General features: G+C 39.5%; 1 protein-coding gene across 10 annotated transcripts in view; it reads right to left on the bottom strand.

The window, feature by feature from the left end:
- SHANK2 (SH3 and multiple ankyrin repeat domains 2) overlaps positions 1-24,525 on the bottom strand; it is a 319,997-nt gene that overhangs the window by 36,390 nt on the left and 259,082 nt on the right. For 6 of the 10 annotated variants that reach the window (XM_075713336.1, XM_075713337.1, XM_075713339.1 and 3 more), the window contains 2 exons: positions 4,732-4,867; positions 1,169-1,249 (listed from right to left, as the gene is read on the bottom strand). In XM_075713336.1, the coding sequence (XP_075569451.1) occupies positions 1,169-1,249; positions 4,732-4,867 (217 nt within the window). Of the gene's footprint in view, positions 1-790; positions 800-1,168; positions 1,250-4,731; positions 4,868-24,525 lie in introns of all 10 variants that reach the window. The other 4 variants (XM_075713335.1, XM_075713341.1, XM_075713344.1 and 1 more) reach the window with 2 other exon arrangements.

The following is a 24,525-nucleotide window of genomic DNA, read 5'->3' as shown; positions in this document are numbered from 1 at the left end:
TGGTCTTCATTTGGTTGTTATACCATAGAGAAGACAGTAACCACTTTGGCCCCCCCTTGTTGGTAAGAACTCCCACTGAAGCTATGTGACTTGACTCACTAAAGGATGGATGGGGTCCATCTGCCCCAGAAAACATTGACTTCCAGGGAAAAAAAAGTGGCCACAAGGCTTTGATTCCTTCCAGTTGGCCTTCATATGAGTTCCATGCCAGAAAAAAAAAATGATTAGAAAATATGTTTAAATCAATGTAGGATTACATGGAAAAATGGTTTTATTATATGATAGACTCTATTAGTCTGCAATGAGGGACATGGTTTGTTTTTATACCCAATTATCACTTGCTAAACACTGTGTTCTAGTGTAATAGCCATATATAAATATGTACTGGGCTTTTCTCTTTGTATATATGGTCCATCCATAACATATTTATTAGTCTAGCTGCAGAAATTCTACTTTTTAATGATCTAACAGATTAAAACCAGGAAGAAAAGAACTATTACCTTCCTCACTTCTATAAAATAAATAAAAATTCCCAAAGAATTATGCTTATCTAGAATGTGGATGATCAAGCAAAGGAATCTACAATCACATTTCTTAAAATTAGCAAATAAAAGACTGAATGCTCAATACTTTATTACCAATAGTGAGAAGAATTAAGTTTATATCATGCACAGAAGTCAAAGTGATATAATAATATGCACTTTTTCAGATCAGAGTCTAATGAAAACAAGTTGAAGTTGAAGCTGCTTTAACACTGTCAGCTTTTTAACAACAGCTTCTGGCAGCTTACCTTTATCCACTAATGAGAGGCCACAGAAATTTAAAATAAAACAATATTAGATGAACTGAAAATTTAGAAAGCAAAGCTAACAAAATATGATACGGCATTACTTTTTAGTAGATGTGCCAAACTTTGATGATGCATAAAATGTATCAACATTCTCTTGCGTAGCAGTAAAGGCACAATTTTAAACAAAAATTATTCATGCAAATCATGCACATTTGAACTCTCCAAAGATGCAGCATTCTTAAAACCTTTTCTGCTCTATATACTGAACACAGTGCAGTTCCTTTTAGTCAATTTAACATATATTCATATATATATATATATTTTTTTTTTTTTACATTTCTATTATGCCAGCATGCTTGTCAAAAAACACTTTCTTACCAAGCTCTTCAAGCTCTGAGGTCATTGACTTAGACCGCAAGGTCAGTGCAGTGGTTGGAGCTCGCTTAGGAGGTGGTGGGGCTTTGCATTAAACAGAAGGATATACAGTGTAAGTAAATACATGTCTCTAAAGCACTATATTCACACACACAATTTCACATTTGTTTAAAAGAATATGCCACATTAAATAAGGTAATAATAAATACATGCATGTGGAGGAAAAAACCCCGAGATGCTTTTCATGTACTGAATTTCTATACCGTTTCTACTTTTAGCGTAGGTTGTTTGACACATCAGCAAGCTTTTATGTAACAGGATACATAGAAACCTTTAAAGCTAAATAACTGCGCGCTTCTATTTTTCAGTAGGAAAAAGACTTTCTAGAGAAAGTGCCTCACAGCAGTTGCGCCCCTCCTTCTAAGAAAAGTACATAGCTAAAAATCTCCTGGAGACCAGCCAATCTCTGCCAGATTAATTTCATCTTTGAAGAAACTGTTAAATCTGGGAAATACAAGAAAGAAGATTCAAATTTATCTCAATACTTATGGTGAGACTAGGGAAAACAGGTGATCCTCAGAATAAATAAGACCTGAAAATATCAAGGCAATCATCTAGCACAGAAACTGAAATCCAGCAGGTGGTTTGGTATCCTGATACCCAATGTTTCTGGTGGTCAGAAAGGAGCGCAACGTCAGAAAAGATCATGCCAATGCTGGTAGGAAAGTTGGAGATTTCCAGTAAACAGAAATGGCTCCAAGACAACAGGAAAAATTAGGGATTCTTAAGTGTTTTGGTCAATACTATACATCAGGCTACAGGATTTTGACAAAAGCTGGCAAAGCAGTTGGAGGGTGAGAAAGAGTGATGGAGGAAAGAAGTAGACAACGTTCTTCCCATATCACCTATATCCACTATGTCAGCGCCATCCTTTCCCTGTTAAGCTCCATCACCTTCTTACAGAGGCTTGACTGACAGTGTGTCACGAGAAAGCAAAAATATAATTCAGGTTCAGTGCCAGATACGAGGCTGCGTAAGTACTGCACGTATTAACTCCGGTCTGAGGCCTGCCCTTGCCCAACTTAGAGAAGTGACAACAAGTCTGTGAGGGAAACGGCACAAAATACCGGATTGTTAAATGCGGCTGGGTATCTGACACTGGCCTCGCCGTAAAGGAGACTGACGGCAAGAAAATCCTTCCACACAATTCCTAAGGTACAACAGAAATTGCCAGGTTACAAGAAAGGCTATCAACTTGCATCAAAAAGGGACAAGAATCAAAAGTGAATGTTTTTGGCAAATGACACGTTAATAGAAGGCTCTGGAAAGATGACAAAAAACTGGGTTTGTTTTTACAGAAGCTACTTCCCTTTGGCTTGTGTACAACACCACTTCTACTTAAGGCCAATATGACACATCCTGAAAGGCAGAGGTGAAAGGTTTGTTCAAAATGTGTGAAAAGTACAGGCTGGACCAACGGGCCGAGGCCAACTGTATGAGGTTTAACAAGGCCAAGTGCCGGGTCCTGCACTTCGGGCACAACAACCCCATGCAACGCTACAGGCCTGGGGAAGAGTGGCTGGAAAGCTGCCTGGCCGAAAAGGACCTGGGGGTGTTGGTCGACAGCAGCTGAACATGAGCCAGCAGTGTGCCCAGGTGGCCAAGAAGGCCAACAGCATCCTGGCTTGTATCAGGAATGGTGTGGCCAGCAGGAGCAGGGAGGTGATTGTGCCCCTGTACTCGGCGCTGGTGAGGCCGCACCTGGAATGCTGTGTCCAGTTTTGGGCCCCTCAGTACAAAAAGGACATTGAGGTGCTGGAGCGTGTCCAGAGAAGGGCAGCGGAGCTGGGGCAGGGTCTGGAGCACAGGGCTGGTGGGGAGCGGCTGAGGGAACTGGGGGTGTTCAGCCTGGAGAAGAGGAGGCTGAGGGGAGACCTGATCGCTCTCCACAACTACCTGAAAGGAGGGTGTAGTGAGGGGGGTGTTGGTCTCTTCTCCCAAGTCGTTAGCGATAGGACAAGAGGAAATGGGCTCAAGCTGCGCCAGGGGAGGTTTAGGTTGGATATTAGGAAAAATTTCTTCACGGAAAGGGTAGTCAAGCATTGGAAGAGGCTGCCCAGAGAGGTGGTGGAGTCCCCATCCCTGGAAGTGTTCAAAAAACAGGTAGATGTGGCACTTCGGGACATGGTTTAGTCTAGTCTACCCTTGATTGGCTTAGAGTGGACTTGGTAGTGTAGGTTAATGGTTGGACTGGATGATCTTAAAGGTCTTTTCCAACCTAAACAATTCTATGATTCTATAATGCAGGACCATGTTTGGACATTATTTACTTCAACATGGCCTTCCCCCTGCCCCCAAGGTGCTTTATTTTTTTTTTTTTTTAAAAGCAGTAGGTGTCAAGAACACTCACAGTGGAGACAGAAAGTTTTGCTCACAGACAAAGAGGGAGCCCTTGGGTGCCACCTTCCAGCCCACTCTTGTGTTCAAGAGCCAGGCGGCTGTGAGTGACAATTCAAAAAACTGGTGGGAGGAACAGGAATTTTCAAAAATGTGATGCTGCTGTATGGAACACTAGTTAGCAGCAGCAATCTTTTTTGCTTAACGGTAATTATGAGGGCCTAATGACTTCCCAGAGTAGCTTTTACCTGAGCAAATTCAGGGTTTTCTAAGGTGAAGGAAATAGTGCAAAATCAATTTTTTTTCTGTCTTTTTTTTTTTTAATGATGTTTTGGTGGGGTTTTTGAGTAGGTGGGTGGGAAACACACTGAAATTTTTAAGGCTGCAGCCCAATCTTATAATATAGGTTAATCCACAATCTCCATTAAAGTTAATATAAAAAAAAACCCTAGGCTTTTAAACTGGAAAAAAACCTTTTTCTGTTCGCACCCAGACAATTCTTTCCCAGCTCTCTGAGGCACATGATGCTATACTAACCTCTTCTGGAGTAGCTGCTTTCTTGCTAGCAGCCAAGTGGCAGAAAAAGCAGCTGAGCATGTTTTCTACTTATGGGAGGAGGAGGGATTTTCCCTGGATGGAACAAACCCTTTACTTTGAATTCATCTAGAGGAGTTTTCCCATGAAAATGTACTTGTTTTCTAACAGAACTTCCGTCTAAACATATTGTTTACTTTTCTTATTCTTACAGAGGTCCTTTCTAAAATATGTTTTGCAAAATCGTAAGTTCTCAACGATTTCAAGAGGAGTCAAACTAACCTCATCTCAAGTACGTTTGGAATTAATTAATAAAAGCTAATCTGTTCTTTGTGCTTTTTCTCTCTCACTGCTGCAAGAAACTTTACTACAAGATCTTCAAACATATAAATGTATAAAGATCCATAAAGATGAAATTTCATGACAAGCATGACAAGCGAGTATTACCCTTTTTGTCAGTTATTAATGCATAAGTGAACAGAATTAAATGACTCTAAATTAAATGAGAAGGGTATTTCAGATTTTCAGAGCAAAATCTATAAATCAGAATTTATAAAACAGTAATTTTGCATCCATACTCTGTTTTCTGTGGAGCAAGACCAAAAAGACTCCATTAGGAAAAGAGAAAAAAGTACCTTTCTTTCTAGCTGTGTCATCTGGATCAAGATTCCTGGTTACTGTGACAACCTTAAGAACTAGGTGATTGCCCCCTTGTCGAATCATGTTCACCACCTGCCTGTGGCCAACTTTCACTACATTCTCATTATTAACCTGCAAAGAAAGGAAAGAGTCGTTCAGATCAAAATGCAGAAAACTTCTGTTATTTCAGTTTTAAAAAGAGAAGGGGGAAAGAACAGGAAGATATAGAATTTCTAATTACTGTCTTTTAATAAAAACACATATTTAAGAAACAGCATATAGCTGACACAATAACAGGAAAACAAAGCTAGCTCTTTGTGAAATATGCAACTAATTTCCTTATAATTACCGGTTTAAAAAAAAAAGTTAATGCCTTCAACCAAATCTTTCCCTTTATGTATTTTATTTCCAACAATTAGTGTGCTACAACTCTGCATTTCATACACTAAAAATATTTTCTTAAGTGGTATTCATTTTTCACGACTGCATTATCCACAAACGTTTATGCATTTTATGCTCTCTAACACAACCAATGAGATATTAAGAAGTTTTTCTTTTCATATCATCCAGGAACAAAGATTTTCACCCTTGAAGAAAATTCTCATGTTCAAGAGACGTTCTTTTATTATATGCACTCTCCTCACTTTCCAGCATCTGTCTGATGTCCTGGAAGCAAAGGCCACAGGGCCGTAGCAGTCCAAAGGAGTCTTCATGGAAAAAGAGGAGTTAACTATGAAGCCCTGACCAACTATTATGGTCATGCCAATTAAACTTTAAACTGAACTGCAACATTAAACTTTAAAATGTATGCTGTCTGGGTAATTCCTAGTGCTACATCATCATTTTTGCTGTATACATCTTTCCATAACATTAATTAATAGACCTAGAAGAAAGCATAGGCATAAAACCTGTAAATAAGCATGGATAAAAGTAATTTATTTATTCATTCAATCTATAAGAAGTCACTGAAAGCTATCCAAAATCTGAGTGATAGCAGCATATAAGACTGAAGTGCTGCATGTGCTATATGAACGTAAAAGATATTGAGGAATGGAATCAGTGAAGAAGAGACGCTGCCAGAATACATGCTGGGAATTTGATCGCTATCCAAAATTCAACTGACTCAGTTATATTTCACTGAGATCACTCAGTGCCTTCCAAAATGAACAGTCATTTTCAAAGTAAGTGTTTTTAGGCTCCTCTATTTATTCTGACAGGCTGGGCATCTCACACTCTAAAGAATTTACAGTTCAGAGCAAAATCTCTCATTAAATATTATTGCCATCTAGCAGAACAACAAGCACAAGCAGACCCATTCCAACTTGAAATCGTTTTTCCATCCATTTTACCAAAGGAAAATCTTGCCTCTTTTCATACTTTAGCTGAGACAAAATGCATTATGATGAAATGACATCTTGGTAAACCATATTTTTAATACAATGCTGCAGTCAGAAGTCTCAAAGTATGGTCTGTGTGCTATGCCTATAAGCTTGAGGTGCTTTCTGAGATGCTTTTTTAGTTTTATATACAGTGATGTAGGTGTAACACATGCTGAACATCCAGACCTGTTGAGCAGGCAAATATGAAGTTCTCTCATTCTGTAGGTGGAGGATATAAAAGAATATCGATTCGAATAGGACTGTTGTTGTTTTGTTTTATTTTACACCTTCTTAGCATCTGGTATTTAACTCCGAGATATGGTATTTATTTAGCTGGACCAATGGCATCTAAATTTAATCTGTCTAAAACATTTTAGCAGAGGTATCCATTTACTTCCAAATTCCTTCCAGTATTAAAACCTCAGCCAGGTAATTTTTTTCCACAGTGAAAAAGTTCATGCATTGAAGAACTACAGAATGCACCTACTCTATTTTTACTGGAATTAAATTTTTAAGGTCGGAAGCCAGTATGGATTAGACTATATCCCCTAATGCTGTCAAAAAATAGAGACCTCAAATAAATCAAAAGTTAATATTAATCAAACACATGTACACTTCACTCGTGTAAAGTGATAAATGTGTAAAATGATAAACAGCTTATGCAGCATACCATCTGTTCGCATCGTTATGTGCAATGATATTTAACATTTAGAGCAAGAGCAAATATATACGACGCATTTTTTAAAGCTGTCTCAGAAACAGAACCTGTAAATGACTGTTTACAGCAGCTTTGTTTAAAAGGCACAGTTACAAAAGCTGGTACCCAAAAGATTTATATTGCAAAAATAAAAATATTGATAGGAGATCTGAAGATTATTTAACTCAAAGAGTTTATAGAAATACTTGGTAACAAAAGACTCATGAAATCAGCAGAGCAGTACCTCATCTTCACTAACTTTAGCACCTCAGTGGGTAAAACTGTAGCATGATGACAAAGCAATAACACCAGAATTGTCAATAGCTTATAAGGAACTAGGATTTCGATGACAGATTCCCTATTTCTTTTGAGCTTCTTCAATATTTTATATATAAGCCAAATGACTGTAGAAATGGTCATTAAACAGCGAGACACCAGAGTTCTAACCGGTTTGTTTGATAGTTTTATTCTGATATTATTCAGCAAAGCTTTTTCAAGTGTGAATAATTTGATGAGACCGTCTCTCTGCTTCTACTTCAAGTTTTGGCAGCATGGAGATGACTACTACATCTCATCCAGGCTTCGCAAACAAGCTGAAGAAGGTAAATTTTTATAATCAGTAAAATAGATATCTATTTCACCTGTGCCAATTCATTTAAAATCACACGTGTACTTGGTATTAAACGTGATCACATTCTTTGAAACATTAAAAAAAGTATTTTTGCTTTTAGTGGCAAAGCGTTCAGAAGAATGTTCTATAAACTGTCAAACTAGCAAAGCTGGTTTGGAGGCACAAATTTGTTTCTCTCCCTCTTCTTCAACCCAATCTTTCAGCATATTTTCTGTGATCTTTCACTGCAAAACCTTGAGTTCTTCTTTTCCTTCGACTCTTCCCCAAAACTTCCCTGCACAGAACTTTCTTTCCCATGTCCTTCATACATAGGTGAAAATAGCTTGTAGGAATAGATATGTGCTGTGGCTGGTTCCATGCTACATCAATGGCAACTGGTCATCCAACAAGCCAAATACAAGGAAAACTGTCCCTTGGGACAGCCAACAATTTCAACAACTCTCCTCTATCCATTCCTGACTCTCAGGAAAAGCCTTAGAACTTTATATTCTTGAAATTCATAACTTATCATCATTTGGTTAAAACTGGGCAGTGGGATGGAATTTACTTGGAGCACCTTGAGAGAATTTGAGAAATAATTTATGAAATCATATGATCTCATAGACCCAATGTCTTTAAAAAATAGCCTAAAGTGGAAGCCTGAGCTATCTCAAGCTGAACTTACTTTTTGGGTATGTATGAAATGTTCTTGACGTGTTTAAAAGGAAGAACACTTTTGTGAATATCAATTTTTTCAACGATATGTCTCAGTGCTTTTTCCACCTTGTATAATCAACGTACACAGTTTTTTAGAGCAGTACAATGTTACAAGACAGGAAAATTACAACTTAAGAGCAAGCTGGAAACAGAAATAAGAAAAATTCAGAGTAGACAATTTTTCCAGATAAAATAATTTGCTAGTAGTATGCAATGCATTGTATTTCAATGTCTTGAAGTATTATCAGCCACATGGCTTATACCACCGTTTTTCATGTACCTCATGTAACATAACCCTGTGTGAACCACTTGTAAAAAGGACCAAATGGCGCTGAACAGTCACGGAGAGCAGGCGAGAGACAGAGCTACGTAGCCTTCACCCCCAGCGACTGCACAATTACTAGCTAGCTTACAGCTAAAGGCAGCTAACACAAAAGAAATGCGAACAAAGCAACGCTCATGCGTTGGTCAGTATTTAGAGGAGGTACGGATGGACCAGTTCGCAGCTATAACTGGAGGTACACACAGCTGGTTAATGCCGGCACTTCTGGATACATTTAACACGCTAAATATTCATACATGGCAGCAAACAATACTTGCCATAACCTCCGCATAGTTAAGAGCTTTCATTCCTTTCTCCTAGCTGGGGGAATCAGTTGTTCACATAATTGTCATTTCACGGCTTCCTGCAGCAATGCAATACACTTGAGCATGAAACACTCGGTTCTCCAAGACAAAAAGCAGTGCGCTGTGTCTGCTCTCCACCCCGCACCACCGCGACCACAGCAGACACGTCGCTGCTCGCTCCAAGACCCTCTTGGAGAATTGGAAGCGCTGTGGGCCTTGCATTCGAGGTGCTTCACAGCCGGGACTCACACCTGCTTAAAGCTCCAAACCACAGACCACGATCAACAATGACATCCCTCTTGCACAAAGAGCTTTGAATACCAGCGATGAAGAGTTCTCTCTCAACATGGCCATTATCTCCAGAGACGATTCAAAAATATGGAGTAAACCAGTGACAAAGACAACGGACAGTCATAATTCTTACTATCTTTAATCTACAGGTCCACCACTGACTTTATCATACCGAGCACTTATACATAGCAACATCTAAACAGCACCAAACCCAATAAAAATCATGAAACTTTATTCAAGAATAAATAACGATGCGGTCTCCAAGAGCAAAATATCAATCAGGTAATCGATTTCTTTTTGGTGTGTGAAATATTCTCTATATGAAAAAGCCCTCCGTACAAAACATGATATAGGAACATCCATGACATCAATAAATTTCTCCTGAATTTTACAAAGAAAAAGATGCTCCTGTCCAGGCAACCTTATAATCCTGATAACATCAGAGACAAGTGGACAGGACTGAGAACGCCAACAGCTTATGAAATGGAAGAAGTTTAGAAAAGGATAGGATACGGTAGAAATTGGTTTACAGTGAATATGAATGGAAGGCAGTAAAGTCATTTGATGGGCGATTTCAAGAGATGTACTCTAGCCGGAAAGGGTACCATAACAGAAGGCATGAAGCCGGAGCAAAGGAGGAAGGCAGAAGCAGCATTTAACATGAGATGATTGCTAAGAGCACAAAGGAGAAGCAGCAGGTATCTTCTCTCCTGGTCTGTTTTTATGAAGACATTTTGGGTAATCTCAAAGGCAGCAAAGAGCTTAAATACGATGCAGTAAGAGGGAGGACTACAGCAAGACGCAAGTCTCAGATGCTGCTGAGAGGCATAGAAAACTGTAAATTGGTTGTTTCGTGTCCAATTACATCCACACACCACTAAATGATCACTGTACTGCCTACAGGGCAGCTGATATTTACTTCAGAAGCAAGGTTAGAGATAGAATTACCTTGAAATTTGTTTCCTGAAGATTAAACTTACCCTTCCGCCCCCAAAATAAATGTGTACTTCCATATCTTAAAGAAAATGAAAGAGTGTATTATTCTTTATAGTACTTACTCCCCACAGAAGCTACAGTTGGGTGGGTCCCCATTCTTTGGCCACACCCCACCACCAGGCAATATTTGATTGCAAACAGACTCTTCACTGTGTAAATACATGCATTTAGTTTACTTACATGGGCAAATTTAGGACAGGAAAGAGCAATTTTTTTTTTTTAGAATTTATTTATATTTATATATATTTTATATATATAATATATAAATATATTATATTTAAATAATAATTTAATTATTTTAAAATGTGGATTTTTTTAAAAAAGAGTTTATTAATGAGTGTCCTAGAGATGCTGGGGTCGATTTTATGGATATTGGGACAGGCTGCATAAAAGCATTTTTTTTCTGAAATGTGTAACTATACAATGGGCTGAAAAATAAAATAAATAAACCAAAACAAAACAAAAAACAAAACAAAACAACCTGCACATTGTAGGATAGCAGATGCATGAGCTGGAACATATTTGCCAGAGCAGCCTTCCTGTAGGAAGGTGCAAAAGGAAAAACACTACCAGAGAAAGAGACCTTTGCAGAATTCATTCTATTAATAAAAAAAACCCCAAGCCCCCAAACTTAATTTCTTCAATGTATCATCTAATCTTTCCATTATCTAAACATTGTCTCAGTGGAAAATGTAGTCAATCATTTTCAACAGTAATTAAGCAGACAAAACTCAATCATTCTGCTCGGAATGACCATTGGTGCAATGGTGAATAAATTCACCTTGCAGTTGCAAATGCACATTCTGTCAAAATAAGCTTCTCAGAAGCTCTTCCTCTCCATTGAACTACTTGAAAAAACAACAAAACCCCAAACCTGTTACACACACTTACAAACCCCTGCCTACACACTCTTTAAAAATCCACCATTTTTTCTAAATATTTAACACTCACTAACCCAATTACAATTTGTCCCAGCATAATAAATAGCACACAAGTAATTTTGTAGGCTTAAATTACACTTTTGCAGTTCAAGTAACTACACAGTTGTGCACAAAACACTGGCTAAGCATGTCACAAACCAGTATGAATTTCCCATCTGTGAAGTACTCTGATTCTGCAGACTAAAACATGAGACAAAAAAACCCACAGTGACCCAGACAATCTTTGCGAAGTTACTCGTTCGCTCGTTATATCCGCAGTGCTAACCCAGGGCTCAGCTGCAAGACTCTTTCATTCACTGAAAACCAGCGACCGGTCATGGTTGCGCTGGCCTTACACTCGTTGTGATGGGGTGGAGCAGTATTCAGCACAGACTTAGACCATGCCCCAAATTTGCACTCTACAAGTATATTTAGTGTCAACAATCCTATTATTTGCTTTATGTTAAAACCCCTAAATCCATTCCAAATGCTGAATGCTTTTACCAGTGCTTGCCTTCTGCTGTCAGTACTGTAATCCAGCATCATCAACGGGCACACGAACAGCACGAAGGCAGACAGTCCACCTAGAAAAGTTTCCGCGCAAAGAAAATTCTAACAAATTCTGTTGGCAGCATACTTTTCCCTGAGTATTACAGAAAAGGACTGAGTGAACACATTTGCTGATAGAGTTTGGGGATCCAAAAGAGGAGGCAAGTAAAAAAGCTCCAAATCCAAAATATGTTTTGAATTTCTATGGTATTTTATGCACTTATAAAATGCATTTAACCGCAATTTCAAGACTCCTTGTCTCAAAAAGCCGGCATATGAGTTTAATCTGTGTCTTAGATTAAAATAGAAAGTAGTAATATAACATATAAATGAGTCCCATAATGGAAATTAATTTATGAATTTGTATCTGTACACCAAATTATTCACATCGTAATACAGAGGCTTAAACAAACAAAAGCTGACGGCTTCAGTCCACTGGGCCTCAACTATTCATTTATTTGAACAGGTCCTGAAACAGGCCTTGAACAGTCTCTGGAAAATTCCTGAAAACTTACTGATACAAATAGGAAGTTAGTTTACATTCTGATCTCCAACACAAACATCTCCAAATGTTATTAGTATTTGACCATATCCTATTTAATTTAATTTAGTGTAAAAGATGCTTCAGAGACTTCCTTCATGCACTCTGTTGACCTAAAAGACACTATCTTAAAAAAAAAAAAAAAAAAAAGCTTCACAGAACCAGGGATACAAGCATGAGGAAACTCCAGCTGAAATCTCGCATTAGTAAATTTTTAATAGTAATCCACTTGCTCATAGATTTGCCTGGATTGGTGGCCTTAATGCATGGGAGGGTGTAACAAGATGAAGCCTGTGAGCAGGGAATTGGACTCGGTGATCTCCAAATGGGGCTTCCCACCTCAAAAATTCTCTGATTCTATGGGGTTGCTTCAAAAGAAAAAGTATCAGAAGGAAGTGTCTACAGCCTTCCAGAAAAAGAGGTACATACGAATTACAGGAGAAGTATCAAAACCACGAGTAGCATTGCCCCAGTACAAATTTCTTTGCATGAGCTCAAATATTATGGTAAACAACGAAGATAGAAGAGATGTAAAGGAAAACACCCTGTGGAGACTCTATGTCTTGAGGTTTTAGGTTTCCCCCTGCCAGCACGCTCCCCGCTACGCGCACAGGGCAATATTGCGCCCCTTCCCTTGCGGCTCCCACGGCAAGGGAATGCGCGCTGCCCGGGGCTTGCTCCCAGCGCAGTCTCCCTGGTGAAACCCAGGATCTGCAGGGCTGCTCCAGCCAGGCGGCAGGCTTTTCCTTCAATAAATTTAGCAGTAGCAAAACTGTCGTCCTCTGAGCTGCGGCGTGAATCTGGTCTCTGCCTAGAGACAGCTGAGCCGTGCTGTTGAGGAAGGCTTTAGCCTGCATCCCTTCATCCCCTTGAGTAGCACCAGTACTGCAAATCTTCAGCTGCACTCAGGAACATCTATTTCTGATAGAAGCATTGGAATGAAGAGGCATCTCGGATCATAAACTCCAGACTCCTTCGTTGTCATGGCAACTGCATCAGATAATTTGTTTCTTAACATTTAGCCAAGCTCCATCTTGGAACTTCTTAGATTTCTTGTCCATGTTATTCCTGTTAGGCCCAGAACCTCTGGAAAAGACTTTTTTTTTTTTTCCCCCCTAATTTCCATCCTAGGTGTGACTAGTTTATATTAATCCTTTTTTCCTGTGCCAAACTGCCAAGAGCCTAAAGAGCTGTTTTCCCCCTACTCTCCATGCATTCTACTAACAGATCAGGTGGGAGTAACGTCCTGTCTTGGCTACACAAGCATTTTAATAATCTATTATGACAAAGAGCCTAAAACCCAAATGGAGCACAACAGCTGCCCAGCACTTCAAAGCCAGCTTTTAATTTGTTTTCAAATGTGTCTAACTTCAGTCAAAGTAGCTTATAAAGGTGGTCATATGTTCACCTGTATTTCCCCTAACCTACACTGCACCCGTGTCAGTGTCTGACCTCCCTCAAGAGAAACGTACAACTCATTTTCTTCTAAAAACCTGCTAGATGCACGTGGGGAATGTCTGCGCCACCCCCTTTCTCACAGTCGTCGACCTGGAGCATAGACATTTTTGAGTATCTGAGAGAGTTACTTGCACACAGTCAGCAGAAAATGTTTGGGACTTCAACTTCAGCAACAAAATATTTGATTCTAATCTTGGTTAAAAACCATAAAAGCCCTGACCCTTTTCCACAAAAGTCAAGTTGCGAATTTTGCTCAAGTGACCATGTACATATATTTGCAAACAAACACAGCACAACAAGAAAACACAACTGAATATTTTAATGGAACCTCCCTTATCCCCAAGCTTACTTCAATTAAGGGCATTCAATAATACTCCAGCTTTACTAGGAAAATAAGCAGCGAAATATCAAAACGGTTTCTCAATAACGTCTTATTTTGTCCCATTAAAAACATTGCCAAGTAACACAAACAACAGTATTGTTTCTGTAAGAACTCAGTGGTCATGGTCGGGGTCAAAGTCGAAAGAATACGCTATAAGAAAAGCAGCAGAGTTGAAGGTTGCTGTTTATCTCTTACCCATGCCATGGTTTAAAAGGTGGAACTATGTTAAACTAGTATTTTAATCTAAAAGTTTGCATTCTGAGTACCCGTACCTAATCTGAGAGCTGTTTGACCTGGTTTTGGCTGGGATAGAGTTCATTTTCTTCCTAGGAGCTGGCATAGTGCTGTGTTTTGGATTTAGGATGAGAATAATGCTGATAACTCACTGATGTTTTAGTGGTTGCTAAGTAGTGCTTACACTAATCAAGGACTTCTCAGCTTCCCTGCTCTGCCAGGTGCACAAGAAGCTGGGAGGGGGCATGGCCAGGCCAGCTGACCCAAACTGCCCCAAGGGCTATTCCATACCTTACGGTGTCATGCTCCGTATAGAAACTGGGGGAGTTGGCCAGGGAGCAGCGATTGCTGCTCGGGGGCCGGCTGGGCATCGGTCAGTGGGTGGTGAGAAATTGCATTGGGCATCACTTGCTTTGGATATTCTTTTATCATCATCACTATTATTACTACTACTACTATTATTATTATTGTTGATATTATTATTATGCTCTTCCTCTGCTGTCCTATCAAACTGTCTTTATCTCAACCCATGGGCTTTACATTTTTTTTTCTCATTCTCTCCCCCATCCCACTGGGCGGGGAGGGTGAGCGATGGGCTGCGTGAGGCTTAGTTGCCAGCTGGGGTTAAACCACGACACTGTTGAAAGTAGCTCCTGTCCTCATGAGACTACCTTATACAGAACATTTAAACATCACTCAATTACTTGGACCCATTCCTATTAAAAATAATTGTCTCCATTAATCAGTACCTGTTACTATTTTGAATCATTTGGCTTAAGTCACATTTCTTACAAGAGGTTCAATTAACTTTATGGCAGTTGATTGAACTGCAGTGTACTGCAATCAATTAAATTACACTTAGGATGAATTTGTCCAATGGCTTTCAGGTGTGAAAGGTGGCAGTTTTTCATGTCATAATTTCTCTTAGGAAAAAAATCAAGTGAATTGTGCACATCTGTTTTGCTCTCTCATACACACACCTGAAAAGGCTTCTATTTCCGAGGAATCTTCAGAATAGTATTACGCGTAACTGGCATATATTGATACAAGGCAGTAGGAGGTTGTGAGCTACACTTGATATTTTGACCTGTTTTAAAGAATGTGACTTACATTCACTGAATATTTAGTGGTCTGGGAATGTCAAAGGTGAACAAAAGACGTGCAGCGCTGTCTGGGCAGGTCTCTGCCCAGTTCTCAATTTCTGCACGCTCAGAGTAGTTACCAGACGGGGGGTTTGCACCTAGGAACAAGCGTTCGAGGTCCACGGCTAGAGAGTCTGCGCACAGTTTGGCCCATAGCTAGGAGGAGAGTCTGGGCACAACTTAAGATTTCATCTCCTTTCTCTCCCAAATCTTTCCCCTCTTCCCTCCCCCTGTCCTGATAACTTAGGAGCATGCCAGAGCCAACCATGTCCTCTGGCTGGTTCCCAGTCATCCTTTGGAGGGTGGGGGGCCTAATTTAATCACAGAGGTTGGATTTGGCCTTCACCTCACCCCTTGCCCTAGTTTTGTTGGCATTGTATTTATTTGCTACTCCTTTTGTCTTGTCAGCATGTACTTATTTTGTATACCTAAGTTCCATCAGTTCCTGATAGTCCACCTTCTGGTATGTTTGCTTCTTTTTGCCTTAGAATAAACTCTGTGAAGATAAGCTGCTAATGATTTTTTTTTTTTTAAATTCCAGTGCTTTAAAAAAAAAGTTCTAATTTAAAATTCAGTAAAATTAAAATGAAGCTTGAAGTGCAACAGACAGTATCTTAATATTCATTTCATGAACTTGCCTCTTACATTTAATTTGTTCTCAGATGCTATTATAGCCTATAAATTACGATACACAGCCAGAACCAAAAATAGGGTACCAAAAATAGCAAACTAGGGGTCACCCATATACTAATGAAACATCTCTAGCATATCTGCCCTTCACAGATGAAAGCATGCATGAAAATCTAAAACTGCTTCACCACTGCAACCGGAGCTGCTTTCACCTCATTTCTCAGACGTACCCATAGTCATCCACCTCTGCTGGGGTTTGTTCTGAGCAAACTGGTTTTTTCACAGAATGAAAATAAATGCAACTCGAGCTGCACATTCAAGCAGTGGTGCTGCAGTGGAAAAGCAAGTTTAACAGACTCCTACGCCTTTCCTCTCCTCTCTGCTGACCACCCATCCCCGCACTAGTTTGCCACTCTCAGCAGTCACTAACGCTTTGTGAGGCCCTGCTGATAAGCTGACTCCAAAGGAAAAAAAAAAAAAAAAAGAAGGATAATTTTAATCTGGATCATTTAAGTGTAAGGGTTAACACTGCATGGTTTCACAAATTATCGTTGTGATCATTGCCGGGCCAGCGATGGGCAGCAGGGTGGGTGGAACGGCGTTTGGTTCGGTTGTCGAGTTGTGGACAAGCATCCTTTTGGCAGCACGGTACCAGCACATACCCCTGCTGCATCCCTCGGCTCTTCTGGGACCGCGCTCTGGAGGGCAGCTTGAAGAACAGGATCCGTTTTGGATTCCTAAGCCAGGCCTATTCCTGGAGCCAGCTCGCTGAGCAGCTCCACAGCCAGCTTCACCGGTGCCGCTGAGCGGCTGTGGGGGGACAGCAACGAAGATCAGAGGAAGCTGAAGCCAGCGTTACTGCTACGAGTGTTCGTGCAATTACGGCGGGGGACAGTACTCATCTGCCACACCCTGACCTTTGAAGTGATTAAATGCTTCAGACCCCAATTAAACAATTCCCAACTTAACACTTTAGAAAAACATGAGGCGATGTTCAACCCTAAAAATATATCCTTTTTTAAAATGAGGAGCACAGCGGTATTATGCAAGCACTGAGAAGACAATAGGTCCTTATTTGAATTCTGAATGAACCACTTGATAAGTATTTACAACAGGTAGAAGATAGCAGGCTGAGCCCTTCTATTTTTAAAACTGCATACCTACATTAAAGGCCATTAGGCAGAGAATTCTAAAATATGTATCAAAATACAGAGCTCTTTATGAGTATTAATAATGCAGCCCAAAATTCTTTTTCATTAGGTAAGCACACATTACTCAGGCAACACAATTTAAAATTCAACGTTATACATGCAATATAAACTGACCGGTTCTGTACTTGTCAATGATTTCCAATTAAAGCCTTTACAGAGATTACACAGATATATTGACAGAATATGTTGTCATCAAATGCAGATAATCTGTATTTCCTCCTCCCACATACAGTCACTTTCCAGAAAATGTGTCTGCACTAGGAACAATGGAAAAATGTATTGCTCATGTATTTCTCTTTATGTAGGAAAGCCTAATCTTACAGCATATGGAGAGAATTCTTTCTTAAAGTCAAGTTAGTTTTAACTACGCTGCCTTAACCTTGGAATTGCTTATAAGGTTTTTTTGGAGGCCATGCGTCATGTTAAAACTCACAGAACAGTTAGATTAGGATATATCTGATGGTATTTGCTATACAAACCTACAAGAAAATGTAGTAAAACATTTATGTATTTAGCGCTAAAAGTTGTAGGCAATTATTTTGTTCTTCCGAGATACACGCTGCAAGGAAGTAAGAGCTACGTAAGAGAACTTTAAATAGGTAAAACAAACGTAAGCCAATATTCCTTACTCAGGCATGCAATACACTCACTGTTTTTATGGAAGAGCACAAGCAGGACAGCTTCCAGAAACAGAAACCTGAACAGGAACAGCTCCAGCTTGGTTTTTCAACCCCGTAGAGTGTGCCTCATTGTAAAGCGCATTTTACTTGACATCTGTCTTAGTGATTAATGCTGAGAAGGAGTGTGGGTTTGTGTTTTACTACCTATTAATACATTACTATCTGTACGGACAGGTGTTTTAATTTGTCACCCACCAGACTCATCAAGCCTATGGGCAGGCCCAAGTTTTGCACCATTTGCCGTTCTAAGATCATTGGATCATTTGACTGTTGGGTGCCCAGGAGAGCCACGCAGCTGACCTGCACTGCAGGAAGGCATCCTTTGGTTCCACAAAGTCCTGATTTGATCAACGTTATGCTCCTTAACTTCCATAGCACTACTGACTGAAGAACTGGTAAACAGTTTACGCCTGTGGACCATTTTGCCACGGCTATGCCTGAGAACGAGAGTGAATGAAGACTGAAGTCTGGGCCTAAGAAATGCTTAAGCACATGCAGAATAATCAAACTCACATAAAAAATGTTTGCTGTGTTAGATTAGAGGTAAGAAATACACATCAGTCAGTTGAGTCATGAACTTGGTGATGTTATGAGTGTCCCACCCTAATTTAGAAATTACTAATTGCACTAACCATACTGCAGTTTTCTTGTTAACTGCCAAAAGAATGTGCATGTTTTATGCAAGACTTCTGAAACTGAAAATAAAACCCCAAAGAGCTATCAATCATAGAGTCATAGCACATCATAGTTACAAACATGGAAATGTTTTGTTTGAAATAACCAACCAAACTAAATTACACATTAAGTTTTAAACTATCTATAAGCAAAGAATTGGAATTACTAAGGCCAAAAAAAAAAAAAAAAAAAAAATCCACTCCAGTTGTAGCAGCTTGTTTGCAGAAAGAGATGGTCCTCCAACTCAGCTGAATGGCTCCTGGAACTCTAGTCATGCAGTGTTAAAACTCAACTACCCAAATTTGCTTGCTTAGAATGTTATTACTTGCATGGCAGATACAGTTTGTTCTAACTGCTTCCCTACTATTTCCATTAAATCTAGTCTTGATAATTTTGGTTCTTTGTTTAAGAAGACTAGACAGAACTCCATTATTTTGTTTCAAAGTTATTCTTCCTCTAGTACTGCCTCAGAATTGCACTACAAACCCAATTCAGCCTGAGACTCACCTTGTGATCTTTAAGCTTGTGCTTCGGTTTAATGGCCTTGAAAAGGGGAAAATAACGAATGCGCTGTAACATCACTAACCAATCATCAACCACTAAGGCCCAATCAATGGGGGTGAAAAGCTCTAACAGATTTGATTAAGAAGCACAACACATTATAAAAAAAACAATAATGGCCAATCCTCTAGCATCTACTCTTGCTGAGGAGTCTCAGAATTCACCAGATGCGTTCACAAGGACAACAAAAATCCTACTCATCCTACTTTGTAAAAGAATATCAGAATGTATATCCGTAAGTCTGATGTCAAATAGACACTAGCCACAAACACATAGTGTCAACTCAACAAAAGCTCAAAAGCAACAAGACTTTTGCAGTTCTCTTTAAAGAAAACAAACTATAAGAGCAACTTCATTAATTCACAATGAGTCTTTTTGTCACCACTTCAAAGAAGCAACGTTCTAATTTACTTACTATCCACACAGAATGACTTTTTATCATCTCAAGCAAAAGTATAAGTGCAAAAAGCTTCTCTGTTAAGAAGGACTGATTTATTTTGGTTAGTGAACAAGCATCATAGAAGCCTAACGGCAGACTCCTCAGAGCATTTTGTCATAGTGAATAAGAATCACCAACAAACCTTTCATTAAGTTTGATTTTATTTGTAAACAGTTAGAAGTAAAAATCTATTTTTGTATGATCTGATGACTCATGGAGCACGAGGAAAATTTCTGGCCTTTAAAGCGGCTCCAGCTAGCCTACACAGAACGCTAATCCCGAGGCAATATCCTTGCAGCAAAAGGCAAAACCAGTTGAGCAATGTTTTGCCTTATGCATTGCTCCAAGTCTGTGGGTGCCTGCAGTGGCAACGAGACGATGCAGCCTGTCCTTTGGAAACATTTGCTCCGCAGTCAAATTCTGTAGCAAAACAAGCTGGAAATGCTTTTTTGGAAACAATTCTTTCTTTCTAGTAGCCAAAAGGAACCCAAACCTGCCCTCCTCGTTCTTTCAACACCTAAAGTTAGCAAGAAAATTGCCTGCTTCGCAAACAGAAGTCAGCTGTGCGATGTACTGGATGAATCAGTGCTGTTACGCACTGACATTTTAGGAACACACTGAATAGCTATACGACCATGTAAAAATGTAGCAACTCATCAGCAGCATATTATTGAAATAAACATGCCAGAAAGCTGAACACAGACACTGAGGAGAGGGAGACAAATGAAGCACAAGTGAAGATAACATAACAGGTTTTTCAATTAGAAAACGGCGGCCTCGTTCGTAACAGTAATTTTGCAGACTTGTTGTCCTGCCACTTTTATTTTCTGTGTATTAAATTTAAAAAAACCCAAACCCAAAATATTCACGGATAGCAAAACCCCAGTAAGCTTGATTCTATGTTACTTTTTTTGGAATGTGAATTAAGTCTAAAGCAAGCAAAGAGAGATCAGAAAAGGAACTTATGAAGTATGTACAACAGAGGAAGAACCCAAAGGGATGATGCTGCCATACACTGAAGGCTGAAATGCTAGGTGCTTCCAAAAGTATGGAAGAGAAGCTTGGATTTAAACACCAAATACTACGCAAATCCCTTGTAATTGAAATTAAATTGCTCTGTAACTGAGTGTTGTAGAATGGAATTTAAATGTCAATTCTAATGCAAAGGTTTAAAACTTCAAGGCACTGTGGAAAGAGCCAATATTTTCCATAAAGTTGTAATTGTCAAAAGCTGTGCCTAGGTGACTTCTGTACTGCCCTTGAAAGTGAAACTTAGGAGCTCAAATTCCTGAAGTACTCAGCATCCTGCATCCCACTGCAAAGGGGCTATGGCTGCCTGAGATGTTGGGACGACTCCTGTGAACACTTGATGTGCCAAAGCTTAATCCTAAATCATCATCACCAGTGAAGGGCCAGTCAGATGCTCGCTCCCGACAGCCATACAGATGGCAAGTTACGCACCGCAACCCGGCCGCCTTCCTGAGCGCTGAACTGCCTGCTGGGCCACTAAACCCTGTTCGGCCAGCGCCTGCCAGGGCACTCCCAGCCAGACCCACTGAAGGATTTGGGAATCAGCATGGGCTGAGGACCATTTCCAGGAGACACGACAGATGCAGCTACCTTGCTTTGGAGGCTGATTCTAATTGTATGGTAACGCTTTGTTCCATGCCAGCGGCCACCCATGCCAAAAAAAGTTTTATTACTTTAATTTACTAGCGTATGTGAATTTTACATGCTAGAGAGATATCTGGGAAAAAGAACTTTGCATTTTGCCAAACATGCATCAAGGATGCCCACTAGTAGTTACTGGTTTCATTTCATAGCTAGCAATAACGATTTCTTTAACAACATGTTGTTCACATGGCTTTGCGGTGCGATATATTCACATGGAGTCAGAAACGTGAGAAAGAGGTACACTCACAAGTCTAATGTATACATTTTAGATGACTTGAAGGTAGTACTTGATTCTCTGTGAATGCCATCTTTTTTTACCCCAGCCTCTTAGCTCTCTGCTTAATTGCCCAAATTGCAGTAGCATCACTACTGATTTATCTCCAAATACCTTGACCTAAATCAGTTTTGTCCCAGTTACTGACATTGACAAATCAGTCTGGCAATGGCAGAGGGACAATTTCAGTGTATCAGAATACTCTTTCAGTTGATTTCCAGGTGGGTTTTTTTTAGACTGCAAGGAAGACAGCCATCAAAGACATGATTTAGATGCCCAAGTCTGACTATGGTAACATGAAAGCTTCAGTTCTAGGAGACTTGGTGTAAAAAGTAACCTAAATGTGCACTACTCATTCATACTAATGTGTACCCCAAATCCTGCACAGGCAGCACGGATGGGATCGCCCCCAAATGAGGCAGAATGTCTTCTGCCATTGGGTTTTGTTAGTTATGTTTCTCAGTCTTCATAGCGTCATCTTGCAGAATGCAAGGAATTCCTGATCCATAACCAAAGCTCCTGGGAGCTGCTGAAACTAAAAATATTTTTAGACATTCTAAATATATACTGTCTGAAATAGTTAAGCGATCAATTGTTAATAATATATAGTTTCTTTCACAGACATATATAATATATGCTTATCAGTAAGAATACATTTCTTACTGAAGAAGCACAATTTTGTCCAGAGCAATGGAGAAAAATGTAGGTGTGCATTTGACAGTGTATAGATCTACTAGAAATAACTCCGTTAATAGGCATGGGAACACTAAAAACTGTGGTGTTCAGAGGCAGAAATTTAAAAATAAATAAATAAACCAGACAAAATATGCTATTTATTAATCCTTAATGTTTTCTAAGTGGGGAAGAGCAGCTATAATCTGATACAGCCTCTACTTACTCCATCAAAAGGCTAATCTTGGTATAACAGGCAAGGGCTACCTAAAAATAACACAAAAGGACAACAGACTGGGAAAATAATTCAGTCTTCTCAACAACATATTGACTCCAATTTCAGCATTGTCTCAACAGAAAACTTTAAAGCAATTTTGCGCAGGTTTACAGGGCAGTTCTTTCTCAGTGTTCTTGCTCAGAAGGAAAGAGTTGGGAATGTTATGCTCCTGGAGAGACTGAATCTCATTATTTAATTCAGAAATTGACTTTATCCAAATCTGGAAAAACTAAACTGTAAAATTCACTGGCTTTGTATGTCAAGGTCAGGGCAAATATTTAGGGTTTCCTGAACTCCTGTGCTATCTCTATGGGCTTGATGGCTGTCTCTTTAATATATATCTATAAATTCCAGCCACCAAGCCGGGAAACATGAACTTGCTACTCTCCCCTCAATTGGTTTAGTGGTGGACTTGGTAGTGTTAGGTTAATGGTTGGACTGGATGATCTCTAAGGTCTTTTCCAACCTAAACAATTCTAGGATTCTATGATTCTTTGGGAACCCCTGCAATCCCTGTTTGATGTGGTACCGCTCCTGTGCATCCTTCCCATGTACCATTCTAACCACACCGAATGTCCCTATTCCTCTCCCTTTGATCTTAAGACACTGAAGGGCACTTCATCCTTTACCTCATTACAATTTATTCCGAGGACACGTCTAGGACACAGAGAGAGAATGATTCCCAAGGTGTGTGAGAGAATACTGCATGAGAAACACCTGAGCTAGCACCGAGCAACCTGGCATACCTCAATGATGCGGCGTGACACCACGCAGAGACACGAGCTTGAATCCTGGAAGAAATGCAGTCATACCAGCATGGTGCTGCCCTCAGGCTAATTACCACTGCACCAACACGTTTTTGTCGCTTCTGTTTTCGAGCTAGTACATTCAACGCCAGCTCAAGGCTCTTTCTACCACAGGCCATGCACAGTGTTAATGTGTGCACCCACCCTGGTAACATTAAATGTACAGGGACAACAGTCAGGGGTGACATATGGAGATTGCTGTTGACGGTGTTAAGTGTAGTTTCCAAAATTTAATCAAAGCCAATATGATTTTGTACACTAACGACTACAGTATTCTCAGAACATAAGGGATTAATTAGCTAAGGCATTCAGTAGTTATCCCTCAGCAGCCAAAAGATGCAGATAAATGTGATTATGTGTCCGTAAAGATTTCACCTCTTACTTGCTCAGAAATCTGATCTTGCTGCAACAGGAAGAAGGGTTAATCCTGTCATTTTGTGACCAGATTTTTCCTTGACTTTTGAGAAAAATATGTATACTACCAATACTCTAAAGAGTCTAGACACTGATACCTCACTACTGCTTGCATCTCAAACTGCTCAGAAAGCTACCAAAATCAGCTCTCACTCTTTCCCAGTACATTCACATTTTCAGAAAACAAGTCAAAGATACCATTAGACATGCAGTTTCTAGTCATTAATGGAGTAAAATTACTTTTTTCACCCATGCAGTCTGCATTTTAGAGTTAAAAGAGACTTTAAGTAACATTTTAAGTCTGGAAAGAGACATCCCAGACCAGGCTTTAATTTAGCAAGCAAATGCACACTTAGCTGTTTTCTGGTATGTAGGCAGTGAATTTTTTTTTTTTTTTGCTACAATAAACTGTAATATAGATGGGCCATTATAATATCATTTTACCTACATGGTATCTATTTCATCTTAGCTTAGTGTTTTTCTGTTTTCTCCATGTTTTTTAGACTGTTACAATGTTTCAGACATATGCCCTTCCTAAGTGATAAATTTCTGTGTGAAAGACTAAGAATTTGAATTTATTTGCTTCTTATATTGTTCATTATTTAGAGTGCTCACTTTTGGGTTTTTTTTGGTAAGGGTCTGTATAGACTATATCAGGTCTATAGCACATACAGTCAGTTTCCCATACTGGCATTAGCAAATAATTTTTAAGAAGTCACACTTGGTTATGGAGTAATTCTTTACTGCAACAACAACAAAAACTCCACATTCTAAAGGCCAGGGAGTTCCAATCATTTTTACAGATGGCTTTCACATTAAGAGGTCACTGTAACGAGAGACTGCTGAGATGTCTTAATGAGGTGAGGTACTGTGTTCATAAGAGAAAGATCTAGAATAAATACTTTCCTGGCTAGCTTTGTTTTCAAAGAGAAGA

The sequence above is a fragment of the Pelecanus crispus genome, chromosome 6 (assembly GCF_030463565.1).
Source record: "Pelecanus crispus isolate bPelCri1 chromosome 6, bPelCri1.pri, whole genome shotgun sequence".
Lineage (NCBI taxonomy): Eukaryota > Metazoa > Chordata > Aves > Pelecaniformes > Pelecanidae > Pelecanus > Pelecanus crispus.
Note: the sequence above shows the minus strand (reverse complement) of the source record. Positions and strands in the feature narration are given on the sequence as shown.